Below are 20,760 nucleotides of genomic sequence, written 5' to 3'. Positions count from 1 at the left end.
TAGATTACATATTACGAGCCTTGTCATTACGTGGATAAAATGAGGTGGTTAAACGCTAAAATCCATTTTACTCACCACATTTGCTTGGAAGGGGAGGGTGAGAGTGGGAAGGAGAGGGGAGAACGAACTTGTAGGAGAAGCATTTAAACCCCTCGCATCTGCTGCAAGAGACCTCCCTGCCTGGTGGCACACGGGGCTGGAGACCCCTCAACTTCACCTCGAAGCCAGGCGCCCGTTTCCTGCAACCCTCGCCTTTTCCCTCTCTGCTGGGTCTCTTGTCCCCATTTTCGTAGTATCTCAGCATTACTCGACAGAGTCGACTTTTCTCTGCCTCTCCTGGATTTGCTCGGTAGCATTTCTAGGCTCCTACTCGCCTGCTCTCCCCCCGGTTTGCCTCTTTCATGTGTGCCCCTGATCCCTCTCCAGCTGATGTGATTCTTTAGAAATGTGGGTCTTATCCCGTCCTTACCTTTGCCGGGGATGATTAGATATTATTTTTTCATTGGCTCTGCTACAATGGGTTCCTCCCTTTAATCTCTCGATATATTTTTCCCCTCCCGGTATAACCAAATCCATGAAATTCACAGCCTCTCTCTTTGACACGACTGGCTCGTCTAATCACTCCATATCGATTTCCCTAACTCTTTTCATCCAGCTGAAGACACATCTTAAAACACTCCAAGCCAGAGTGTGCTCTTTGCTTTATACACACTAATAAAATGATTTACCCTTCTCTCTCTGCTCTCCTCACAGGAGAAAATCGTTCAAGTCCCGGCTATTTGTGTGTGATCAGTAAATATTTAGTGTGGCGACATCTTCAGCTCCTCTCCTGATCAATACACAACCCAACAGGAGGTGGACTGTTGTCCAGGTAGTGACTTGCTGAGATCTCCTTTAGATGAATCCTTTGCCCCCCATACAGTCTGTTATGATTTATCCTCGAAGGTAACCAGTAAAGAGAAATCGAGGCTTTAAAAACGTCTGTTTCTAACCTGTTTACCGTGATATTAAAGCACCTAAGCAAGGATGGCTTATTCTTTGCCGTCTCCCATCTCTCTTTGATGGGCTAACGCTTTCTAACGCTGCTAGAAAACTAATATCAACCCAAGCAGCCGTCTTACTGTTGCTTCGCATCTCTGCACCCCTCTGTCACCTCTTCCCCGGCCCCTCCAGCAAAAACCCGCCCTGTCTCTGCGGTGGAATGTCACGATAAAGGGGCGATTCTCCGGTCCCATTCAGCAGCATCTCCTGACGCTGGACTCGCTCCCACAGCTCTGCCTCGGCGGTTGGGTACCGAGGTGCCCAGGGATGGAGGGTGTCCCAGCAACTTCCAGCCTTCCTCCCTCCTCCTCCTCATCGCATCCCGCGGGCTCTGACTGCCCCAGGAGCAGGCTGAAGCTGACTGGCTTTTTTTAGTTTGCCTGTTTGCTTGGTTTGGTTTTGTTTGTGTTTTGGTTGGGGTTTGGGGTTTGGGTTTGGTTTGGTTTTGTTTTTTTGTACCGACATGGAAAATCTGCAGTGAAGGGAAAAAAAAAAAAAAAATGGAAATTGAGAGGAGCTTAAAGCCCGGTTCCTGTGGTTAACCATACACGAGGGCTTTTCCAGGGTGATAAAATGGACAGAAAGAGAAGTTCGTGTGCATGTGTGTGTTTTATCCTGATCTGTTATTTCACTCCTGGGAAAGCCTATGTCTCAGTTAGGAAATATTTCCACTTGTAATTACCCCAGGAGTGGCTGCGGTGTGCCCGCTGCTCTCCGGTTAGGTGCCTGTGCAGCAGAGACAGCTACGCTCTGTGTGCCTGTGTCTGCCTTTGATGCAAGGCTGAGCGCCTATACACTGCCGATACCCAGTTTTATCTGTAATGTGTGTGTGTGCTTGCTCACATCATGTGCCGCAGCCTACAGAAGTGCCCAGCTATTTATTTTATTCCCGTGTGTCTGCATTTGCACATCAGCTATAGGTCGAAGGCATTTATCTCTCTAAATGTACATTGCGTGCATAAGTGCTGCATAAATATATGGCTGTGTATTATATATGTGCGACTGTTATTCGAATCTAAAACCAGCTACATCCACCTGTTAACTTTGTTTAGAAACCACTTTCACTAATGGCTTTTCGCTAACTTATTCAGTCCGTTACTCGAGTATAGGAGGCAATGGAGGGGAAAAATTCATATGAAACCCTGCTTACAGCCTCTCTTCGAGAGGACACTTTACACACCTTGCCTAGACAGGGCTCCTATAGAGCGCTTATCTCTCAAATATATCTTTATACTAATGCATACTTAATTGGTCTGTCTTGACTGTCCATATAAAACAATTTAATTAGGGTGCTTTCTGCTTTGGAAAGAAAGAAAAAAAATCTGCCCAGCATTTATTGTATTTAACACCAATACAGGCAGAAAATGTTGCACAAGTTTTTGGTTGAAAGAGCACCTATGTGTCCATTGAAGGGCGTTGATCCGAAAAGACAGAGAGGACAAGTAAAATCGATTTGAAGCGACCCTCTCTGTCCCTTTCACACCATTCAGACACTCCATTCCTTCTAAGACAAAGACCCAGCGCCTTGGGAATGCTGGCAAGGGGGAAAAAAAAGGAGGAGGGGGAAAAAAAAGGGGGGGTGGGGGGACGGACGGACACGACTTCAATCCCCCCCAAGCAAAAGGGAGAGCTCTGAAATTCTTTCATATTGCTGTTATTTGCACCCCCCCCCCCGTCCCCGCCCCGATATGTTCGAGTCCAAGATTTTCTTCAATGCGGCATCTAACATTGCTGCTCAGAGGAATGTCCCTGGAAGGGGAGGAGGTAATTATGGCTATTAGTGCTGCGAGCCCAGCCTCAACCTTGGTCACTCGCAGGCTTTTAGGGTTAAAATAGCCCTCACCTCTGACCCCTGCAGAGCAAAGTTGTAGCTATCGCCACAAGTTGGGCCAAAGTTTTCAAATCCAGGGCTGGGCAACACCGGAGGGGGGAAACTTCTCCCTGGAATTATTTTTGTTTGGGATTTAAATCATCTTTAGTCTATTTAATTGCCTTTTCCTCCTCCTTTTGCCAAACAATCCCTTTTGGAGAGGTGGGGGGGAATCTCGAAATGCCCTGTTCCCACTACCTTTCCCACTGCTTTTTCCATTTAGGTTTAATTTGGCAGTTTATTTTCAAGAATGAAAATGGTTATCATCAAACTGAATTACTGGGTCATCCTTTCAGCCACAGATCTCAAGAATGAACGGGGAGCCGGGGAGGGGTCGGGGGTCCTCTTTAGGCTTTCCCCACCAGACCCCGTCCAGCTTTACAGAAAATTAGTGTTTGGAAATGGGGAGAAAGGACGAAAAGCTTGAATTTGTATCCTGTGCTTTCTGCGCACCTTCACGATCCTCCTCAGCAAGGGGGTGATTTTGGAGCTGGGGGCGGGGGGTAAAGTGAGGAGGGGAGAGAGCCCACAGATGCAAGTACCCCTCTGGCAACAACAAAAATTCATTCAAGTGGGCTATGCCTCCATCTTCCATGTACTGATTAGACTTAACAAGAGTGGAAACTTGTGTAGACCATATTTATGGTATTAACGAGCAGTTAAAAGATTTATCCTTCTTCTGATCAATATTGTTCGTGCCCAGCAGCCCCCTCCCTCCCCGCCCAGGCCCTCCCCGAAGGCTGCAATGACAATCGCCTTCATACTTTTTCATCACCGATCGAGGTGGCAAAACCCTTTTGTAATTTTCATTAGCCCAGTAAACATGCAATTAACATGCAGCACTGTGGTTAACTTAATTCCTGTTTTAAGGCAAGGACAAGCAAGAAATGGAAGAGCGTTTGTTCCATTTGTCAAGTATGACACACTCCTTACCCTAACAGTTCCTTAAAATAAAAGCTCGGCTCCCCACCACCACGACCACCACCCCTCTTTCCAGAAACCCCCCACACTGATACACACACACACACAAAAAGGAGCAGGAATCCATTAGTTGGAGAGTATTCTCCTGCCAAAGGCGGTCTAATGTATTCCAAATTTTCCCAAGCCCTCACTGTACTGGGGTCCCGTTCTCCCCACCCCGGGGAAGGGGGCTGAAGAGCTGATATTTCTTGTGGGTGAAAGATTCAGCCTCCTCTTAACCGTATTTTCTCTTTTAATAAAATAAAACTAAACGTGCTTCCCATGTCTAAAAGTTGCCATGTTTGTGAAGGGGGTGGGGAAAAATGTCTCCAAGGGTTTCAATTAGCAACAAATGATTATTGCAACGGATTTTTGGTAATGAAAAAATGTGGAGTACCTCTTTCGAGCTGGGATCTCAGGGGCAGTGAAAGAGAGAGAGAGGGGGAGAGGGAGAGAAGGAGAGAGAGAGAAAGAGATTGCTGATTAGCCCGGATTCTTTCCCAACTTGCTTTAGCGTGTGCTTGCGTTCCCTGCCGACCCTACACAGGACACTATATATTTTTTCCCCTTCGGTGCATGTGTTGATAGTTCAGCCTGTAGTTGTTTGCGGTTGGCTTTTTTTTTCTTTTTCTTCCTTTTTTTCCCCCTGTGTCTGGGAGGGGGGAGGGGGGAAGTCGGGGGGGGGGGGAAGTGGAATCGGTCGCATCCATTCTACCCCCACAGTCATTAACTTAGGAGATTTCCCTCTCTTATATTTTTTTTCCCTCCCCAATTGGAAGGGTGGGTTGTGATTTTTTTTTTTTTTTTAGTCTCGCCTTTCCAGCTCCAAACAAGGTGTAGTGAGCCGCTCTTCCTTCTAAGGAATGAAATGAGAGACAAGGATCACTCAAAGACATCTCCTACCTTGGGCTTGGGGATTTTTTCTTAAAGGCGAGGCGCACATTCCTAAGCAGCTATGTACAAAGCCCCCCCTGAAATCTTGTCTGTGTAAAGTTAGAGTGTGTTCAGGATTTTTTTTTCCTCTCTCTCCCAAGGCTGATCGCTAATAATATATCGAAAGCACTTCCCTTTAGGTTGTGGGAAATCTATTCCCTTCACCTTGCCTCCTTTTTTTTTTCCCTGAAGGCTGTAACTTTACTTTTTTTTTCTCTCTCTCTTTTTTTTTTTTTATCAGTTTGCACAATCGCTTAGATAAACACCAAGAAGGAGACTTCTCTTTAATTACCCAACGCACATCTTTCTGGGGGGCAAACAGCGGTCTGATTATTTTTTTTTGTTTGTTTGTTTCACCTGCCAAACTAAAGGAGAGGTAGAAAAAGGAAGATGCAAGCGATTTGGGACCTTGAACAAAGCAAATATGGTTTTGGTATGTTTACTTATAGTTTTTTTCTTCTTCTTTGACACTTTTTTCGGGCAATGTGTTGTGATTCTTGTGTTTCTCTTTTAAGGAAAACAAAAAATCCAAAAAAGCGAATGTTAGCTAACGTACGTCTTAAACGATCGTTTCTAAGGTTACGTGGGTTGCTCTAAGGAGGGGAAGAGGGGAGGGGGGGAGACCCAAGTCTGTGTAATTGCAGCACCATCAGTTAGCACGTCCTTTAGCTAAATAAAGCAAGCAGCAAACAAACAAACAAGCCAGCAAACCCAACGACCGGGAATCGGTTTTCCATGTCGGTCCGAGGCAAAGCAAAGCGCCTCAAAGTCATTTTCAAAGCGGCGTCCAGGAGGCAGAGCCCGGTCGCAGCCTGCCCTGCCTTGGGTTCCAGGCTGCTCGGGGGGGAGCGCCGGACTGACCTGCTCAGGAGGGTGGGGAGGAGAGGACAGAGCTCTTAACTTAAGTGATAGGTATTAAAGTGCACGGAATTGTGTCGCTGTGTGCAGCTGCAGCATTTATTTAGGGAGGAAAAAAAAAAAAGGAAAAAAAAAAAAAAGGTTGGTGGCGAAGGTAGAGCGCCGAGATCCCCTCTTCCCTCTTCCCCTCCGGTCCCTTCCCCAGCTAAGCAAGTACAATGGAAAGAAGCTGGAATATACTCACCATCTGAAGGTGTGGTTGGCAGTTCGGCTGAGGCTTTAAGGCAATTATTTATCCTTTTTTTTTTTTTTTTTAAGTATTATTGCGAAAGACGTAGATCTGACTTTAAGCAGCAAAAGTGTTTTGCTCTGACAACAGCATGCGAGGCACGGTTTCTCGTTTGAAAAAAAAAAAAAAAAATCACAAAACAGGATTCCCCCCCCATCCCCTTCCACTATGCCTTAAAAATACCTATTCGGTGTAGAGCTGGCAGAAACCCTGATGCAGAAATCTTATAGTCCGGTCTAGGAGTGCCCAAGTCAATTAATTTTAAATCCTTAGGAATTAATCAGATTAAAATGTACAGAAGTTTCATTCTCGTATGCATACGTGAGCCAAAAGTCGTTTCCCTTTAAGAGATCCTTTTCTTTTAAAGTTGAATTTTAGGCAGATAAGAGACTTACACTAGGGGGCAGCCGGATACTGTACTTGCTCCAATCTTAAGCAATTTTTTTTCCTCTCTCACAGCATATGCTCTGATTTAGCACTGTAAATTTTTCAGAGGACCCAACTCTGACAGCCCCTGGTGATTTTCAAAGTACCACAAGCCAGTGGTTAAAAATTGCATTGACTTGGAAGTTCAGAGGCACACAATAGGAGCCACTTTCCCTATTCATGGAACTTCAGTGTGGTGGAAGAGAAAAACACACACATACTACATTGAGGGAGAAGAGGAATTCATTGAATTCTGTTAGACGTAACTGCTTTCCACTGAGTTCAGAGCGAAACTCGGTATTTGTTCGATGCTGTATTCATATTGCGATTTAATCTAGAAAGAATTAGAGGACTGTTAGGCAGCTTTCTGCCAGGAAAGCAGCTTCCCCCTCCTTCCTCCTCTTTTTTAAAACCTGAAGATTTACACCGGCTTCATCCCCAACTCTATTTTAGCAAAATAAATCCTTCCACTCCCTCTCATTAAAATAAATTTACATCTGCAGTAAAATGGCAGGAGGGATGAATTTGTTTATTTGGAAAACCAATACGGTCTTACTTTTAAAACAGAGCGTTTCTATTGTCATTAGGCTCGGAGAAGGACAGTTGAGAATCTCCTTCTTTGCGAGGCGCTCAGGTTTCGAGTATTATCTAGCGAAATTAGCTGCAGTTCATTTTTACATTCATCTGTTCTGCCTCAAACCACTCGCAGGAGTGTTTTCAAATAAATAGCAAAGCATCTAATGGTGCTAATAGATAGTTATATTGCTGCATCCCTCGAAGAGCAAATAGTTAATCTGGTGCATTCTTCATTAATGCTTGAGCAATCAGCGTATACGGCGGCTGTTAAGCGTATATCAATGGCTTTTCATTTTTACGATCATACGTTCAAACTATTAATATTGTACGTCCTGTTAAAACCGCTTTCTCTTCTGATTTCTGCATTTGTTAAGACGGCATTAATGTTTTTTCATATGGCGAATTAATCCTGTTTACTTTGTCAGGTTTGAGACAGGAAAGGCTGGTGTTGGGTTGGGGTTTTTTCCTATTTTTCCTCAGGAAATTCAACATCAGCAACAATCTGTGACTATTCTGCATTTTGAACCCACACCTTCTCCCACCCTCCCTGAAAGGTGACGTCCTCGACTCTGGGTTATTTGGAAATCATAAAGCAGTTCCCCACATTTTAGCGGGGAAGGAATCTTCCACCACCACCACCCCCCTTCTATCTTTTCAGTCCCTTCTGGTCCCTGTTTCGGAGAAAGGCTATTTTTGCTCTGTCAGGATCAATGGGAACGCTGCACCCTTGCCTTTGAAATTGAGCCGCAGTTACATCTTCGTTCGTGGGGTCTTAATACACCAGGTTTCTAAGCAGGACATTGTCAAGTCTGGGTGCTTTTTACAACTTTCCAATCATCTCAGCACCTGCGGCTTGAGCCACATATATTATTTCTGCGGCAGAAGGGGGTGTGCATGTGGCAACATGAAAAAGTGTGTGTGAGGAGGTGAGAGGCAATTAATCCTTTAAAGAGTTGGGCACAGGTCTGTGTCCCCACGTCCGTACTTGGTGACTAGCTCAAATGTGAGCGCATGTAGACACGTATGTTTGCAGAGGAAGAATTGTCCGACCGGGCATTTATCCGCCTATTTTAACATGTTTTCTTTTTTTATCTCTCCGTCCTTTCGCCTGTTCGAGTGTCTTTTGGCCATTTGCACTAGGAGATGAACTCAAAGTCCCCGTTCCGCTGTCCGGTCGCTATATTCAGAGGGAAATAAACAACTGTCCCCGTGTACTCAGATCGGTTACCTATTTAGTAGTGTTCCTACTATAGCACAGAGGTTGTGTTACTGTGTCAGGGTACGTGTGATCTAAAAAAAAAAAAAAATTAAAAAAGCACAAACCCCGAAATAAAGTTTAAGGGGTTGAGATGAGCTGCGTTATAGCGATGCCGCGGAGGTTGAGAAGGAAAAGACACGAGTGTCACACTCTACGGAGAGGTGTTGCGGGTGTTCTTTCTCCCCCATCGCGCTAAGGGGAAGGAGTAGATGGTGTCTTGCGTGGAGACGCGGTCCTGTCGCCCAGCCCGCCGGCTGCCCGGGGTGGCGGGGGAAGAGGGGCCCGTACGGGGAGGAGCGGTCCGGAAAGGCGGCCGTGCCCCGTTACTCCGCCGGGAACGGGACTGTGGGGGCGGCTGGTCCCGGAGCGCTGCGGCGGGGGGACGCTCAGCGCCCCGCGGTTCCGCGAGCGGCCGGGGCTAGCGCAGGTGCCGCCACCGCCGGCCTCGTCTCCCGCCGGTCAGCCCGGAGCGAGGCCGCCGGGACGGAGAGCGACGCCGGCCGGGCCAGCGCGCGGCGGGACCTCCGGCGGGCGGGAGCTCGCGTACCTGCGCAGCGCTGCCCATGACGGGCGGCCGCTTCCCCTCCCCAGGCGGAAGCGGGTCTCACTTTTATTTTATTCGGTGGAATTTTGCCTCATTTTAGAGTCAATTTTCTGATTCTCACCCGCCGTCCCCAAGCCCCCCTCCCGACCCCGATGCCGTGCCTCGGCGGGCGGCCCCAGGTGAGGCGGTGGCGCTCCGCTCGCCTCGCCGGGCTCGCCTTAACCCCTCGCACCGACGGCGGCGAGGGCACGACACGGGGAAGCCGGGGCGAGGAGTAAGAGCGAGAGGAGCAGGAGCGGCGTGCGCGGGGGGACGCCCCGGCCCCCGTGGTGGTGGCAGCAGCGGGGCGGCGCCTGCCTCTAGGACCGCGCGGGCGGCGGCGGCGGCCATGGCAGGCCGCGCAAGGGCGCCTGGCGGCCCAATGAGGGCCGAGGGGCGGGGCGCGAGCTTTTGACCAGTCAAACGCCGGTCGGGTTGCCTTATAAGGCGCGCGGTCGCCATGGCAACGTGCGCTAAGTTGCAGCAGTCGTGTCAAAGTTCACTCTCCCGCCAGCGGGGCGAGCGGCCGGCGGGGAGCGCGCTCGCCACTCGGGCCCACACGCCGCCGCGCCCCGCCCCGCCCCTCCCCTCACCGCCGGGAGGGGGGGGAGCCCCCGCTTTTTTTTTTTTTTTTTTTTTTTGGGGGGGGGTGGGAAGGGCTGGCGCTCTCCCCCCGCTCTCCCCGTGGTGAATTTCCCCTCTTCCCCCCCGGCTGAGGAGCGATGCTGCGCGCTGGGTTATGATCCTTCCCTCTCTCCCTCCTCCTCCTCCTCCTCCTCCTCTTCTCCTCCTCCTCCTCCTCCCGCTCCCCTCTTTTATCATCCTGGCTGGCTGGGCGCTGCGCTGGCGAGTTGACTCCTTCCCTCCCCCCCGCCCCGCGGCCCCCCTCCCCCCGCCCGCGCCGTGAGCACCGGCGGCGCGGAGGCGAGAGCCCACTTGCGAGGCGGCAGAAGCAGCATAAGGCAGCGCGGCGGCGGCAGCGGCAGCGGCGGCGGCGGCAGCAGCAACAGCAGCAGCACCCGAGCGGCGGCGGCGGCGGGAGCGGCGGCAGTGGGGACACGGAGCGGCGGGAGCGGCGAAAGCGGTTGAGCCCGGGGCAGGAGCGGAGCGCGGCGCGGCGGGGGACGGAGAGGAGGAACAAATAAACAATCATAATAATAATTAATAATAATAACAACAATAATAATAATAAAGCGAGGAGAGGAGGAGGAGGAAAAAAAAAAAACAACCAAACAGCCAACCCCCCACCCCCGAGCCAAAAAGAGGGAGAGAGAGAGAAAGAGAGCAGCGCCCGGGCGGAGCGGCGGAGAGGAAGAATTAAAGCGAGCGAAGGAGGGAGGAGAGACAGAGCAGAGAGAGAGAGAGGAGGAAAAAAAAAAAGCCCACAAAAACAAAGCGATCGCAGTTGATGTTGCTGCTGCAAGCTGGACTTCCAAAAACTACGGCGAGACCGTCCGCTCTCCGCGCCGAGAAAAGTCTCCTCAGCTGTGCGTGTTTTTTTCCGCTGTGTGTGTAATCTTTAACCTTTTATTCATTCTTATTTTGATGGCTTTCCTGAATGGCTGACTGCGAGCTTCCCTGGACCTGGCCCCCAGACACCCGCCTCTCCTCCTTCAACTACTCTGCTGCAGATCAGCTCTAAGAGAGAGAGAGGGAGATCTTTGAAGAGATTTTTTTTTTCCTCCTCTCTCTCTCTCTCTCTCCCTCTCTCCCCCACCCCCACCACCCCTTTACTTTGCTCTCCTGGAGCCCAGACAATCGACTCGCAACTCGCCCCCCCGCACACACACCTCCATCGCCCCGTGCTTCTGCACCTTCGCCGGTACCGGGAGATCCCCCCCACCCCGACCCTCCTGAAAAAAAAAAAAAAAAAAAAAAGAAAAGGCAAAACAACAAAAGAGAGAGGGGGGAAGAGAGAGAGAGAGGGGAGGGAAAAAAAAAAAAAAAGACTGCTGCAAAGCTGATCTGAAAAGCAAAGCAAACAAACTTTGAAAATAAAGGGGGAACAGGAAGTTTGGCAACGGTGTCCAATAGATATGGCAATGGTAGTCGGTGCGTGGCGAGACCCCCAGGACGATGTGCCCGGAGCTCAGGGAACGCAGCCTTCGCAAGCCCCGCCGGTGCAGGGACCTCCGGCCGGGGCCCCGCACACCCCACAGACCCCGGGGCCTGGGGGCCCTCCCAGTACGCCAGCCCAGACCAACCAGCCAAGCCAGCAGAACCAAGGAGACAAACAGCAGCAGCAGCAGCACATTGAATGTGTGGTTTGTGGGGACAAGTCTAGTGGCAAACATTATGGCCAGTTTACCTGCGAGGGTTGCAAGAGTTTCTTCAAGCGGAGTGTAAGGAGGAATCTCAGCTACACTTGTCGTGCCAACAGGAACTGTCCCATTGACCAGCACCACCGCAATCAGTGTCAGTACTGCCGCCTCAAAAAATGCCTCAAAGTTGGCATGAGACGGGAAGGTATTGGGATTTCATTTGTTTTGCAATTTTTTTTCACTCGCTGCGTTTTGGGTTCTTTTTAAAATTATTATTATTGTTATTATTCTTTTTAAACTATCTCCCCAAACCCAACCAGAACCTTTCTTTCCCCACCCCACCCCCCACCCCGAATAAACAGACAGAAACTTTCTCGTAATGAAAGAAAGAGGTGCTGGAGAGGGTGGGCAGGGGAGGCAGGGGCTCTTGCATGCTTTCTCCTGCAGTCGTAATTGATTTGTGTTTGTTTTGATTTTGCTGATGGAGGTTTATTGGAAGTGGATTTTTAGTTTCACGCTGCTTAGGAGCGAGATGATTATTCTGACGTCTGGTTACTTTTCCCTCATGTTTCCTCCCGCATGTTCAGCGCTACCCCCCGTCCCCCGAGCAACCCTGTGTGTGTGTCTGTGCGTGTGTGTACACACACACGGAGCCTCACGAGATGCACACACGCATATATATATATCCTCCAGCACCCTGCCTTAGATTGCAATTTTACACAGGCGGTTCAAATTACTATTACAATGGGACTCACCCTACCGAGGCTCTACAGCACTCCACTGTGGATTCCCAGCCGGATTTTTCCTCCTTTAAAAATACACACACACACACATCCGCGTGTGTGTGTGTGTATATATGTATATATATATATGCATATATATATATATATATATATATTTCTGTGTGTCTGCCTTTCCCGATTGTTATTATCTTACTTTTCTTCCTCTTATTTTGTTGTCCGGGAGAGGCAGAGGGGGAGCAGAAGGGACGGGTAGGGGGGAAAGGAGCAGCCCAGAAGTAAGTGTGGGGTGCTCGGGTCGCTGCAAGTCGAGTCTTTGTGATATAAAATTAGACGAGAAATGTGAGCCTGCAGTTTTCCAGTGCGTGCTCTGTGTCTGGACGCTGTTATGTAGGTTAAGGGTTAGGGGGCTTGGGACTTGCTGGGCTCCTCTCTTTGTGTTTCTGCAAGAGTAACTAACCTTGTAATACATGCGATAACAAATATAAATCAAGCACATTTTTAGGCGTTCTCCTTCCTTGCCGTCTCTCTGCCTCTGAGTCCCTTTTCTCTCTCCTTTTTCTCTCGCTGTCACCGTGTAAATTTATTAACAAAATGAAAGGCCCACTTTCCATGGGCAGCTGAGGAAGGTGCCTTTGGATAATGCCCCCAGCCTCGCCGGGGGATCTGACGGGGATGTTGTGGGGTGATCTCGCCTCCTTTGATATTTTTAATAAGGGGAGGGGGGGAATACATAATAACAGCAGCAACAATGTATTCGGTGGATGAGAAACGTGTGTGGGACCAGCGCCGGGGATTTTGAACTGACGTGTTTCTTCCCTCTCCCCCTTCTCCCTCCCCATCCTGCTCCCCCAGTCTCAAATCAATAAGCTGTTTTAGGTGTAATGAAGAAAAAATGCCCGGGCACACAAAGATGTATCCTGCATCTCTTGAAGAAGAGTGATGGCGGTGGGGGGAGAGTGGAGGGAATAACTGAATTGTGGTGTGTTTTGGGAAGTGAGGATCTCGGGCTCCTCCAGGCAGTCCTGGCCGAGCGGGCAGCATTGCTCAGCTTTTATTGTTGCTTTTACTTGACCCGGGAAACTGCGGAGCCTTAAAACCGGGTGCGGGCTGAACTCTGACTGGAAAAATGCCTGTTCCCCCTTAAAGCTGCCTTGGTGCGGTGTCACACACGCAGGCACCAGCACACAAAGCAGGCTGTATTTGAACCGATGGTCGCAATTCAGATATTAATAGCTGTAGTTTCTTTTTTATTTACTGCAGCGGTCCAGAGAGGCAGAATGCCACCCACACAGCCAACTCATGGTCAGTTCGCCTTGACAAACGGGGACCCTCTCAACTGCCATTCCTATCTATCCGGATATATCTCCCTTCTTCTGAGAGCAGAGCCCTACCCCACCTCCCGCTTTGGCAGTCAGTGCATGCAACCCAACAACATCATGGGCATCGAGAACATTTGTGAACTGGCAGCTAGGATGCTCTTCAGCGCCGTGGAGTGGGCCAGGAATATCCCCTTCTTCCCAGATCTCCAGATCACAGACCAGGTGGCCCTGCTGAGGCTGACCTGGAGCGAGTTGTTTGTCCTCAACGCTGCCCAGTGCTCCATGCCCCTCCACGTAGCCCCGCTCCTGGCAGCCGCCGGCCTCCACGCTTCGCCAATGTCTGCTGACCGAGTGGTCGCCTTTATGGACCACATACGAATCTTCCAAGAGCAAGTAGAAAAACTGAAAGCATTGCATGTCGACTCTGCAGAATATAGCTGTTTAAAGGCCATAGTCCTCTTCACCTCAGGTAGGCAACATTTCTTTGCTCTTCCTTTCCCTGCCCCCGCCCCCCCGCTCCGATCCCCCCTGAGAACTGTTTGCTCTTGCAAAGTGTTATTGCCTGCACCCCATCACCGCTCTCTGCCCACCTCCCCGAGAACCAGCGCGGTCTCGTTTGCTTTTAGGAAACGGTACCCTGTGGTCTTGCCTTCAGGGCCTCGGGTCTGAGCATCCCGTCTTTGAGGGAATGCAAGATTTCTTTTTTAAAATAAATAAATAAAATATACATACACACACAAAAAGACAACCCAAACACACCCCAAACCTAGCTGAGTAATACTGGGGATAGAGAATGAGGGGGCTCGGGGAGAGGCACCCATTCGCCATGAGAGTCTGCGCTTTCTCACTGAAAAAGAGTATTTTATTTAACAGTATAGCTCTGGGTTGTTGCATTTAATGACACGCATCCGAACAGCAGCAAAAATCTGTTTGATGTTGTTAAATACAAGTCGTCCTATCAGTGAAACCACTTTAAAAAGAGGATCATTTTATGGGCAGCCAGGAAAGGGAAAAAAGCTCTGCAGGATTAAAAATTGAATTAAAAAAAAAAAAAAAAAAAACACAAGAAGTTAAGTGCACAAAGCTGAGTTTAAAATATGTTCCCTGCCATCCCATAAAATAAAATAAATCAACTTTCCAAAGAGATGTCTGATTTAAACAGAATGTGGCAGTGAGCAGTTCTGTGTCATTTAAGCTGAGGGGAAAAGTTTGCATTTGTACCCAGCAGGAACTGCATAGTCCAAAGCGAGTAGCGGGTGCGAAAAGATAATTACCATAAGTAGAGAGGAGTAGTATGGAAAAGTAAGAGGAGACTGAAGCTGCCGCTCCACAGTGTAATCCCGGGGTGGCACAAGCATGGCTCTCCCGAGGAAAAGACCTCGAGGTGTTTCTTAGATAATCAAAGAGAGGGGGGAAAAATGTGTCAACTTTTGCTGCCTAGAAATAGTGCATGAGTTATAAAGCAATAATTGAGTGCGTTGTGAAATCTAATTAGCTTGCACTAGAGTTTAACCTGGGTGAGTAATAAACCTGATATTAACTCTGGAGGCTAATTTTTTTTTTTTTTTTTTTTTTTTTTTTTTTTTTGAGGAAAAAAAATCTGTTCGCTAATTTGTGCAATACGTTATCTCAGATTGCTAACTTTAAGGCTGCATCGGCAAGCCAATGTGCTGCAGCCCTGGAAGTTTTGGGATTAAGTTTAAAAATACATCTATTCCTTCTGTAACTCATTTGAAAGCTTGGGAAAGTGGCCACGCGATAAACATATGAATGGAAGCAGGACCTGTAAAATAATTACTCATCGGAGTTTTTTAAAGCCTGATATCAGGAAACAGGAAAAAAATGTAGTTTATGTGGGAAAAGAAGGGCTCACAATCCTTTCCTTGTTGTGTTAAAGGGGGTCTGGGGAACGAAGTCATTTTCTGGACTTTGTCCAGGTTCTGGGTCGTGACCTAAACTTCCTTTTATATATTATTGCTTTACACATAAAAAACTTTTTTTTTTTTCTTCTTTTTTCCTCCCCCCCAAAATTACTCGTGCTAGAGTCCTAAGGTGATCAATGAGCAGGACGCATCTCACCACAGGGGGACAGGGATTCCGAGTGGGAAGGAGTGTACGTGGGGTGCTGATTTTATTTTTCTATGGTTTTCCAGGATGCGTTTTCCTCTCCCTCGCTCGAACCCTCAGCGAGGATCCCACACATGCTCACATCCCTCCCCAGCCCCTGACCAGCTCACACCCACACCCAGGACTTTATTTCCAATCCTGCCTTTTCTCCTAAGTAATTTTTTTCTTTTTTTTTCTTTTTTTTTTTCCCCTTTTTTGAGCCTTCTGAGAAAACAATCGTCCGATCCTGTCGTAACTGTTTAATTTATTACTATTTTCAAAATGTGAGGCCTGGCGTGTAAATTGCCTCCCAACTAGATAAACGTTTCTAGTTATCTGATTCTAGGGGAAGATAGCCGCATGCAGAAAAATAGGGTGATGCATGAAGCTTCTGCAGCACCCCAGTAGCACTCCCTGATGCAAAGCAGGCGCACATAGATGCGTATAATGTTTGCTGCAGCCTCTTTTAGGAGCAAAAAAAAAAAAAAATCTGGGTTCTAATGACTCGCAGAATATGCATGTGTTAGCCCTGTGCCTAGGAAAGCCACAGGGAGGTCAGGTCACAACCTGTGCTCTTTCAGCACAGACGTCTCTGATTTAAAGGGAACTTATTGTATTTTAGCGTATCAGGAAAAAAAAAAAGTGAGAGAGAGAAAAAAAATGTCCAGACCCTATCAGGGAGTTTTCTTCTTGTAAGGGCCTTTAGGTTTAAAAAGAAGAAGAGGAGGAAAAAAAAAAAAAAGAAGAAAAAAAGAAAAGAAAAAAAAAGAGGAGGGAGTGGGGGGGGCAGAAAGAAAGAGAAAAGAGGGGGGAAAAGAAACAGCTCAAATGAACAGAGAGATCACAGTTTGCATGGCTGCCTCTGAATAGGCTAAACTGACAAGATCAGTTTTAAAGGGCCACTTAAATCAGTTTCAAAGACTGAAGAAAAACGCGTTGTCTTCTTTGGGGGAGAATCTGTTGCTGGATCCGGGGCGCCATTATCTTTGGCTGGGCCAGTTTTTTATTATTATTATTATGATTTCTATCACTCTTATTAGCATGCCTTCTCATCACATGCTTAGGCTCTCCCCAGTTATTTTCCAAGGTGGGGGAGAAGTAGTGGCTCCGTTTCCCCCCTTTCGACTCAAGCCTTCCCCGCCCCTCCAGCCTTTCTCCCTAAAAATACAGATATACGAAATTACGCTTGGCCAGCACCTCCTTGTCAACCCCTCACGTCTGTCGTGCCATTCGAAATCTCGAATCTTGGAGAATCCCGATCCTAAGGGAGACCCTCCAGAAGAGAGAGAAATACAAACACGCACACATAGATTGTCCCTTTTGGTAAAACCTACTTAAACTCTGGGGGGCGAGGTGATGGCGCACCATCTACACTTAAGTCTAGCAATAATAAACAACAACAAAAAAAATCACATTTAAAAATAAAAATTTGAAAAACACACAAAACTTTTTAATCTGATGATTGTTTTCTTTTTTCTTTCTTTTTTTTTTTAATTTATTTTTGTTTTTTAATACACTTTCTTCTAGATGCCTGTGGTCTCTCTGATGTAGCCCATGTTGAAAGTTTACAGGAGAAGTCACAGTGTGCTTTGGAAGAGTATGTTAGGAGCCAGTATCCCAACCAGCCAACACGATTCGGGAAGCTATTACTACGTCTCCCCTCCCTTCGCACTGTCTCCTCTTCTGTCATAGAGCAATTGTTTTTCGTCCGTTTGGTAGGTAAAACCCCCATAGAAACCCTAATCAGGGATATGTTACTGTCTGGCAGCAGTTTTAACTGGCCTTATATGTCCATTCAATAAAATATTGGAAAGAGAGAGAGAAAAAAAATCAAATAAAAATAAAAAATTGAGAAGGGAGGTGAAAGAGAGTGAAAGGAAAGCAAATGACATTTGGGTTCTGGTTGTTTCTTAAATTTCCTTCTGCTAAGAAAGGATGTAAAAGGATGTTACAAGTTTGCTAAGAGAAGACAGGAAAAAATTAATGGACTGTGAATAAAAAAAGAGAGAGAGACTGTCAAATGAACTTTTACAGAATGCATTCAAAACTCCCGTGTCGTTCAGAAAAAAAAAAAAACATAAATAAACAACAACTTGCTACTTATCATTTTTTTTTTTGTAAAAAATAGAAAAAAAAAGAGAGAAAGAAAAAGGAAAGAAAGAGAAAAGAGAAAGAAGAAGAAAAGGAACGATGGTGGGCTTTTTCTTTTTTCTTCTTTTTTTTTCTGTTTTGGGGGTAAACTTTTTTAAAAATCTCGCTTAAAGTGCATTTAAAGGAAATTTGAAGAAAATTAGCAGAATGGAAGAAAGTAAGTCTTTTTTTTCCAAATTATTAATTGTCCTATGTGTCTATGTACCTATAGCTGTTCTTTTTTGTATTTTTCTGGTTTCAAACCAGTTTATTCTGTGGTTCTGTAATAATTTTTTGATATAACCTTGGCTTCTTCAAAAAAATAAAAAACCCCTGTGTATCCTTAAAATATATGTTCTGAAAGAATTAAAACTGAGTCCACGAAAGTATCATAGGAAGAAAGGAAAAGAGCAAAAACCCTCAACAACACAATGATGGAAGCGCACTTAAGGTGGTGACCTAAAATCTAGCTTGAAGCTGAGAGAGCTATAATTATATAGACCCGGATGAACCACACATGTCATATAACTACCCCCAAATCTAGTTTTTTTTTGATATTTCGGACAGAAAATGAACTGTGCGGATTTATTATAGGTAGAAGGAGTTTGTGTCCAAGACACGATTCAGTTTTGATTTTAAAAAACAAACAAACAAGCGAAGTGAACTTTTGTAACTTGAATTGGGTTCCACATAGTTCATCATGAATTGTTATTAAACTCCTTGATCTGTTTGTATATTTGCAAGCCCTTTGTATTATAATAATTGTTGATATTTTCCCTTTTTAAAAAATACCATTGAAATCAGCATGACAAAATAACACTGTTGGCACTTATAGATAACGTGATTGATTCAGTATCTTAGAGTTTACAGTTTTGTGTTTAAAAAAACTGAAGGTTTTTTTTTTTAAGTGCAACATTTCTGTATACTGTAAAAGTTATAATAACTGAACTGTTTGGTCGAGTCTTTGTGTGTTATATTCCAAGGAAAATTGAAAGTATTCAGAAATTAAAATATTATTTGATATCTGAAACTTGTTTGGCTGTCATAAATGTCTTTCAGAAACCACATTACTTCTCTATAGTTTGCAGTCATTTGAGTCCATAGGCGATTGATTTGTTTACTTGTCACAGTAAGTTTGTAGCAGATGTATTGTAGTGTATTTACCTGTTTAATTCCGGGATGGGGGTGGAGGACTTAAGTTCGTGGTTTATCTCTGGTTTTAGGAAGCACTCTGCTGAAATGGTAAACCATCAAACCCCATTCATCTAATCCTCCTGTTAATTAAAAATGGATTTTCTGGGGGAAAAAAAAAAAAGAAAAAAAAAAAAGAAAAAAAAAAGGCCCTTATTTTTGTCACACTTAAGTGCCTGCGTAGGAAAGGTATTGTGAAAAAAAAAAAGAAGTCTTAGAAATCCGGAGATCAGTATCTATTTTATGATCAGAATTGGGCGAAAATCTTTCGTAAATGTGTGACATACGCGCACAAGATCATTCAAGCAAGGTAATAGCAGTATTGTAAATATAGGTCAGTTGTTTGCAATGAGTTTTCTTTAAGTATGTGTGATTTTTTTATAATACTCCGTAGTTGCCATCTATCGTTGTCATTGAGAGGTCTTCAAATGGAGTGGCTTTAGCTTCTAGCACTGAGGAGTCGGGTTTTAATGTATATATATACTCTCAAGTGGATTTTTTTTTTTACCTTAGACTGTGAAAGCATGACCACAGGTCATCTATGTATTTTACATATGGGATGTATGTCTGTATGTACACTTGCATACATACATGCGGAGGCGCAAACGCAGCTTTCCTGAGCAGACCAGGGCCCTCTCTTGTAGCCACCACTGATGCGCTGGGGACCTGCCTGGGCCAGTGGCTCAGGACCGGACAGAACATTTGTGAATTTAGTGCTATCCTGAGCAGGCAACAAAACCCCCAAATCTGAAGGAAAGCAAGACGATGTGGTTTTGCAAAGGGTTGATATTTTGGTTTGTGTGTGTGTGTGTTTTTTTTTTTTCTCTCCCCCCACCCACCCTCCCTTTGGTCTATAGCAGATGCTTTGTATGTGAAAGCTTGCAATTTTGTTCTTGTCTGAGGCTTCCCCCTCTCCCTTTTTACCACACGTAACTACACCATGTTGTGGTTTCACAAAAAAAGAGAGAGAGGGAGGGAGAGAGATCATTCTGTAAAGTCGATTAAACCCTGATCTTTAGTGTGTTCCAGCTAGACACATCTGTACTGGGGGCTGAGGGGAGTATGACTGTGAAATTGAGCAGTTTTACATCTGAATCATGGCTCCTTTTCTATAAATATATAAATATATATAAATATATATATATACTATTATTGCAGGGGATTGCTGACCTCTAGATTTAGCTTTTTCTATTGCAAGTGCTATCCATGTGAGTGTGTGTGTGTGAAGTTTTTATGCTTACTAAGAACACAGGATCTTGACTTGTTTGTTTTGTGTTAGTTTATTGTAAACAACCATTTGTTGTAAATTGTTATTGGCATTAAATTATAATTTATGATTTTCAAATCCAAAACATTCTCTGCTTTTTATGTTTTAAAGCCTGTAAGCTATCTCTGTATTTATAAGTTTCTTGCAGCGAGCTTTGGTTCACAGAGAATAATAGTAAACAGAAAATGCACCAGGGTTAAATAAAAACACACACACGCACACACACACACGCAGAAGGCCCATGTATATATGTTTGGAATGCTCAGAGGAGGATTTGTTTAGAGACTTCAGTTAGTTGTAAGTTTATAGCATTTAAAGAAAGTTTTTCTTTTCATGCTGAGTTAGAACAAAAGGTCTATCCAAAGATTGAATTGGACAAAAGAGGAGGGTTGGGATCGAGAAGCTTGTTCTACGTGGAATTGAGGAGATTTTTTTTTTTTAGGAAAAAAAAAAAGCAAAAACAAAAAGGCTGCTAAACATGGCGACTCTTTCCCTTTAAGTCTATATTTCTTTTTTTTCCTTGCGGTCCCCCCCCCCCCCCTTCCCAACCCTCCCTTTTATTTTTTGCTTTAATCTGATCTTAGGTCGCTTTTTCCCTTCCCCACCACCCCTGCTACTGGCGCGGGGACTGGCGGGGAAAGGGACCCAAAGGCGACCCGGAACGACAGCGAAAGCTGCAGAGCCGCCCGCGGTGCAAACCACATCTCGGGAAAGGTCTTCTTCACCCCCCCTTCTTCCTCCTCCTCTTTCCTCCCCGCTGCCGCTCTCCCGGCAGGGTCGGGGAAGGTTTGGGAGAGCGGCGGCGGGGGATGGGAAGGGGGGGGGATCCGCCCGCGCTGTGCGTGCGCGGGGCGCGGAGGGGGCGCGGAGAGGAGGCGGCTCTCTTAAGTTCAGACAAAAGCGGAGGGTTGGGGCGAGAGGAGGCGCTTGGCGGGCGGTGCTAGCCCGC

The 20,760-nt window shown here is 46.3% G+C and overlaps 1 protein-coding gene and 1 long non-coding RNA gene across 35 annotated transcripts in view; one reads left to right on the top strand and one right to left on the bottom strand.

Annotated features, from left to right (window-relative positions):
* LOC136106607 (uncharacterized) overlaps positions 1-6,837 on the bottom strand; it is a 44,252-nt gene extending 37,415 nt beyond the window's left edge. For 7 of the 31 annotated variants that reach the window (XR_011741062.1, XR_011741070.1, XR_011741080.1 and 4 more), the window contains exon 1: positions 5,907-6,820. This is a non-coding gene — a long non-coding RNA (uncharacterized lncRNA). Of the gene's footprint in view, positions 1-75; positions 3,625-5,906 lie in introns of those variants that run through there. The other 24 variants (XR_011741060.1, XR_011741063.1, XR_011741064.1 and 21 more) reach the window with 13 other exon arrangements.
* NR2F2 (nuclear receptor subfamily 2 group F member 2) lies at positions 4,634-19,896 on the top strand. 4 transcript variants are annotated; one of them, XM_071813999.1, is made up of 3 exons: positions 4,634-5,237; positions 13,038-13,586; positions 16,751-19,896. In XM_071813999.1, exons 1-3 carry the CDS (start codon positions 5,195-5,197, stop codon positions 17,023-17,025), a joined length of 867 nt encoding a protein of 288 aa, XP_071670100.1. In that variant the 5' UTR covers positions 4,634-5,194; the 3' UTR covers positions 17,026-19,896. The 4 variants fall into 4 exon arrangements, with proteins under 4 accessions (XP_071670100.1, XP_065703064.1, XP_071670099.1 ...); XM_065846992.2 differs by having other exon boundaries at positions 4,637-5,237; positions 13,059-13,586; XM_071813998.1 differs by lacking the exon at positions 4,634-5,237 and adding an exon at positions 9,458-11,260.
* The last annotated feature ends 864 nt before the right edge of the window (positions 19,897-20,760 follow it).

The sequence above is a fragment of the Patagioenas fasciata genome, chromosome 12, assembly GCF_037038585.1.
Source record: "Patagioenas fasciata isolate bPatFas1 chromosome 12, bPatFas1.hap1, whole genome shotgun sequence".
Taxonomy (NCBI): domain Eukaryota; kingdom Metazoa; phylum Chordata; class Aves; order Columbiformes; family Columbidae; genus Patagioenas; species Patagioenas fasciata.
This window is presented reverse-complemented; position numbering and strand designations above follow the sequence as displayed.

Bases quoted from the DNA above. Each gene is read 5' to 3' on its own strand.
- NR2F2 (XM_071813998.1), top strand. From the start codon at position 10,831: ATGGCAATGGTAGTCGGTGCGTGGCGAGACCCCCAGGACGATGTGCCC. The intron at 11,261-13,037 runs GTATTGGGATTT...TAATAGCTGTAG, and splicing joins AGTTGGCATGAGACGGGAAG to TTTCTTTTTTATTTACTGCA. The intron at 13,587-16,750 runs GTAGGCAACATT...ACTTTCTTCTAG, and splicing joins CATAGTCCTCTTCACCTCAG to ATGCCTGTGGTCTCTCTGAT.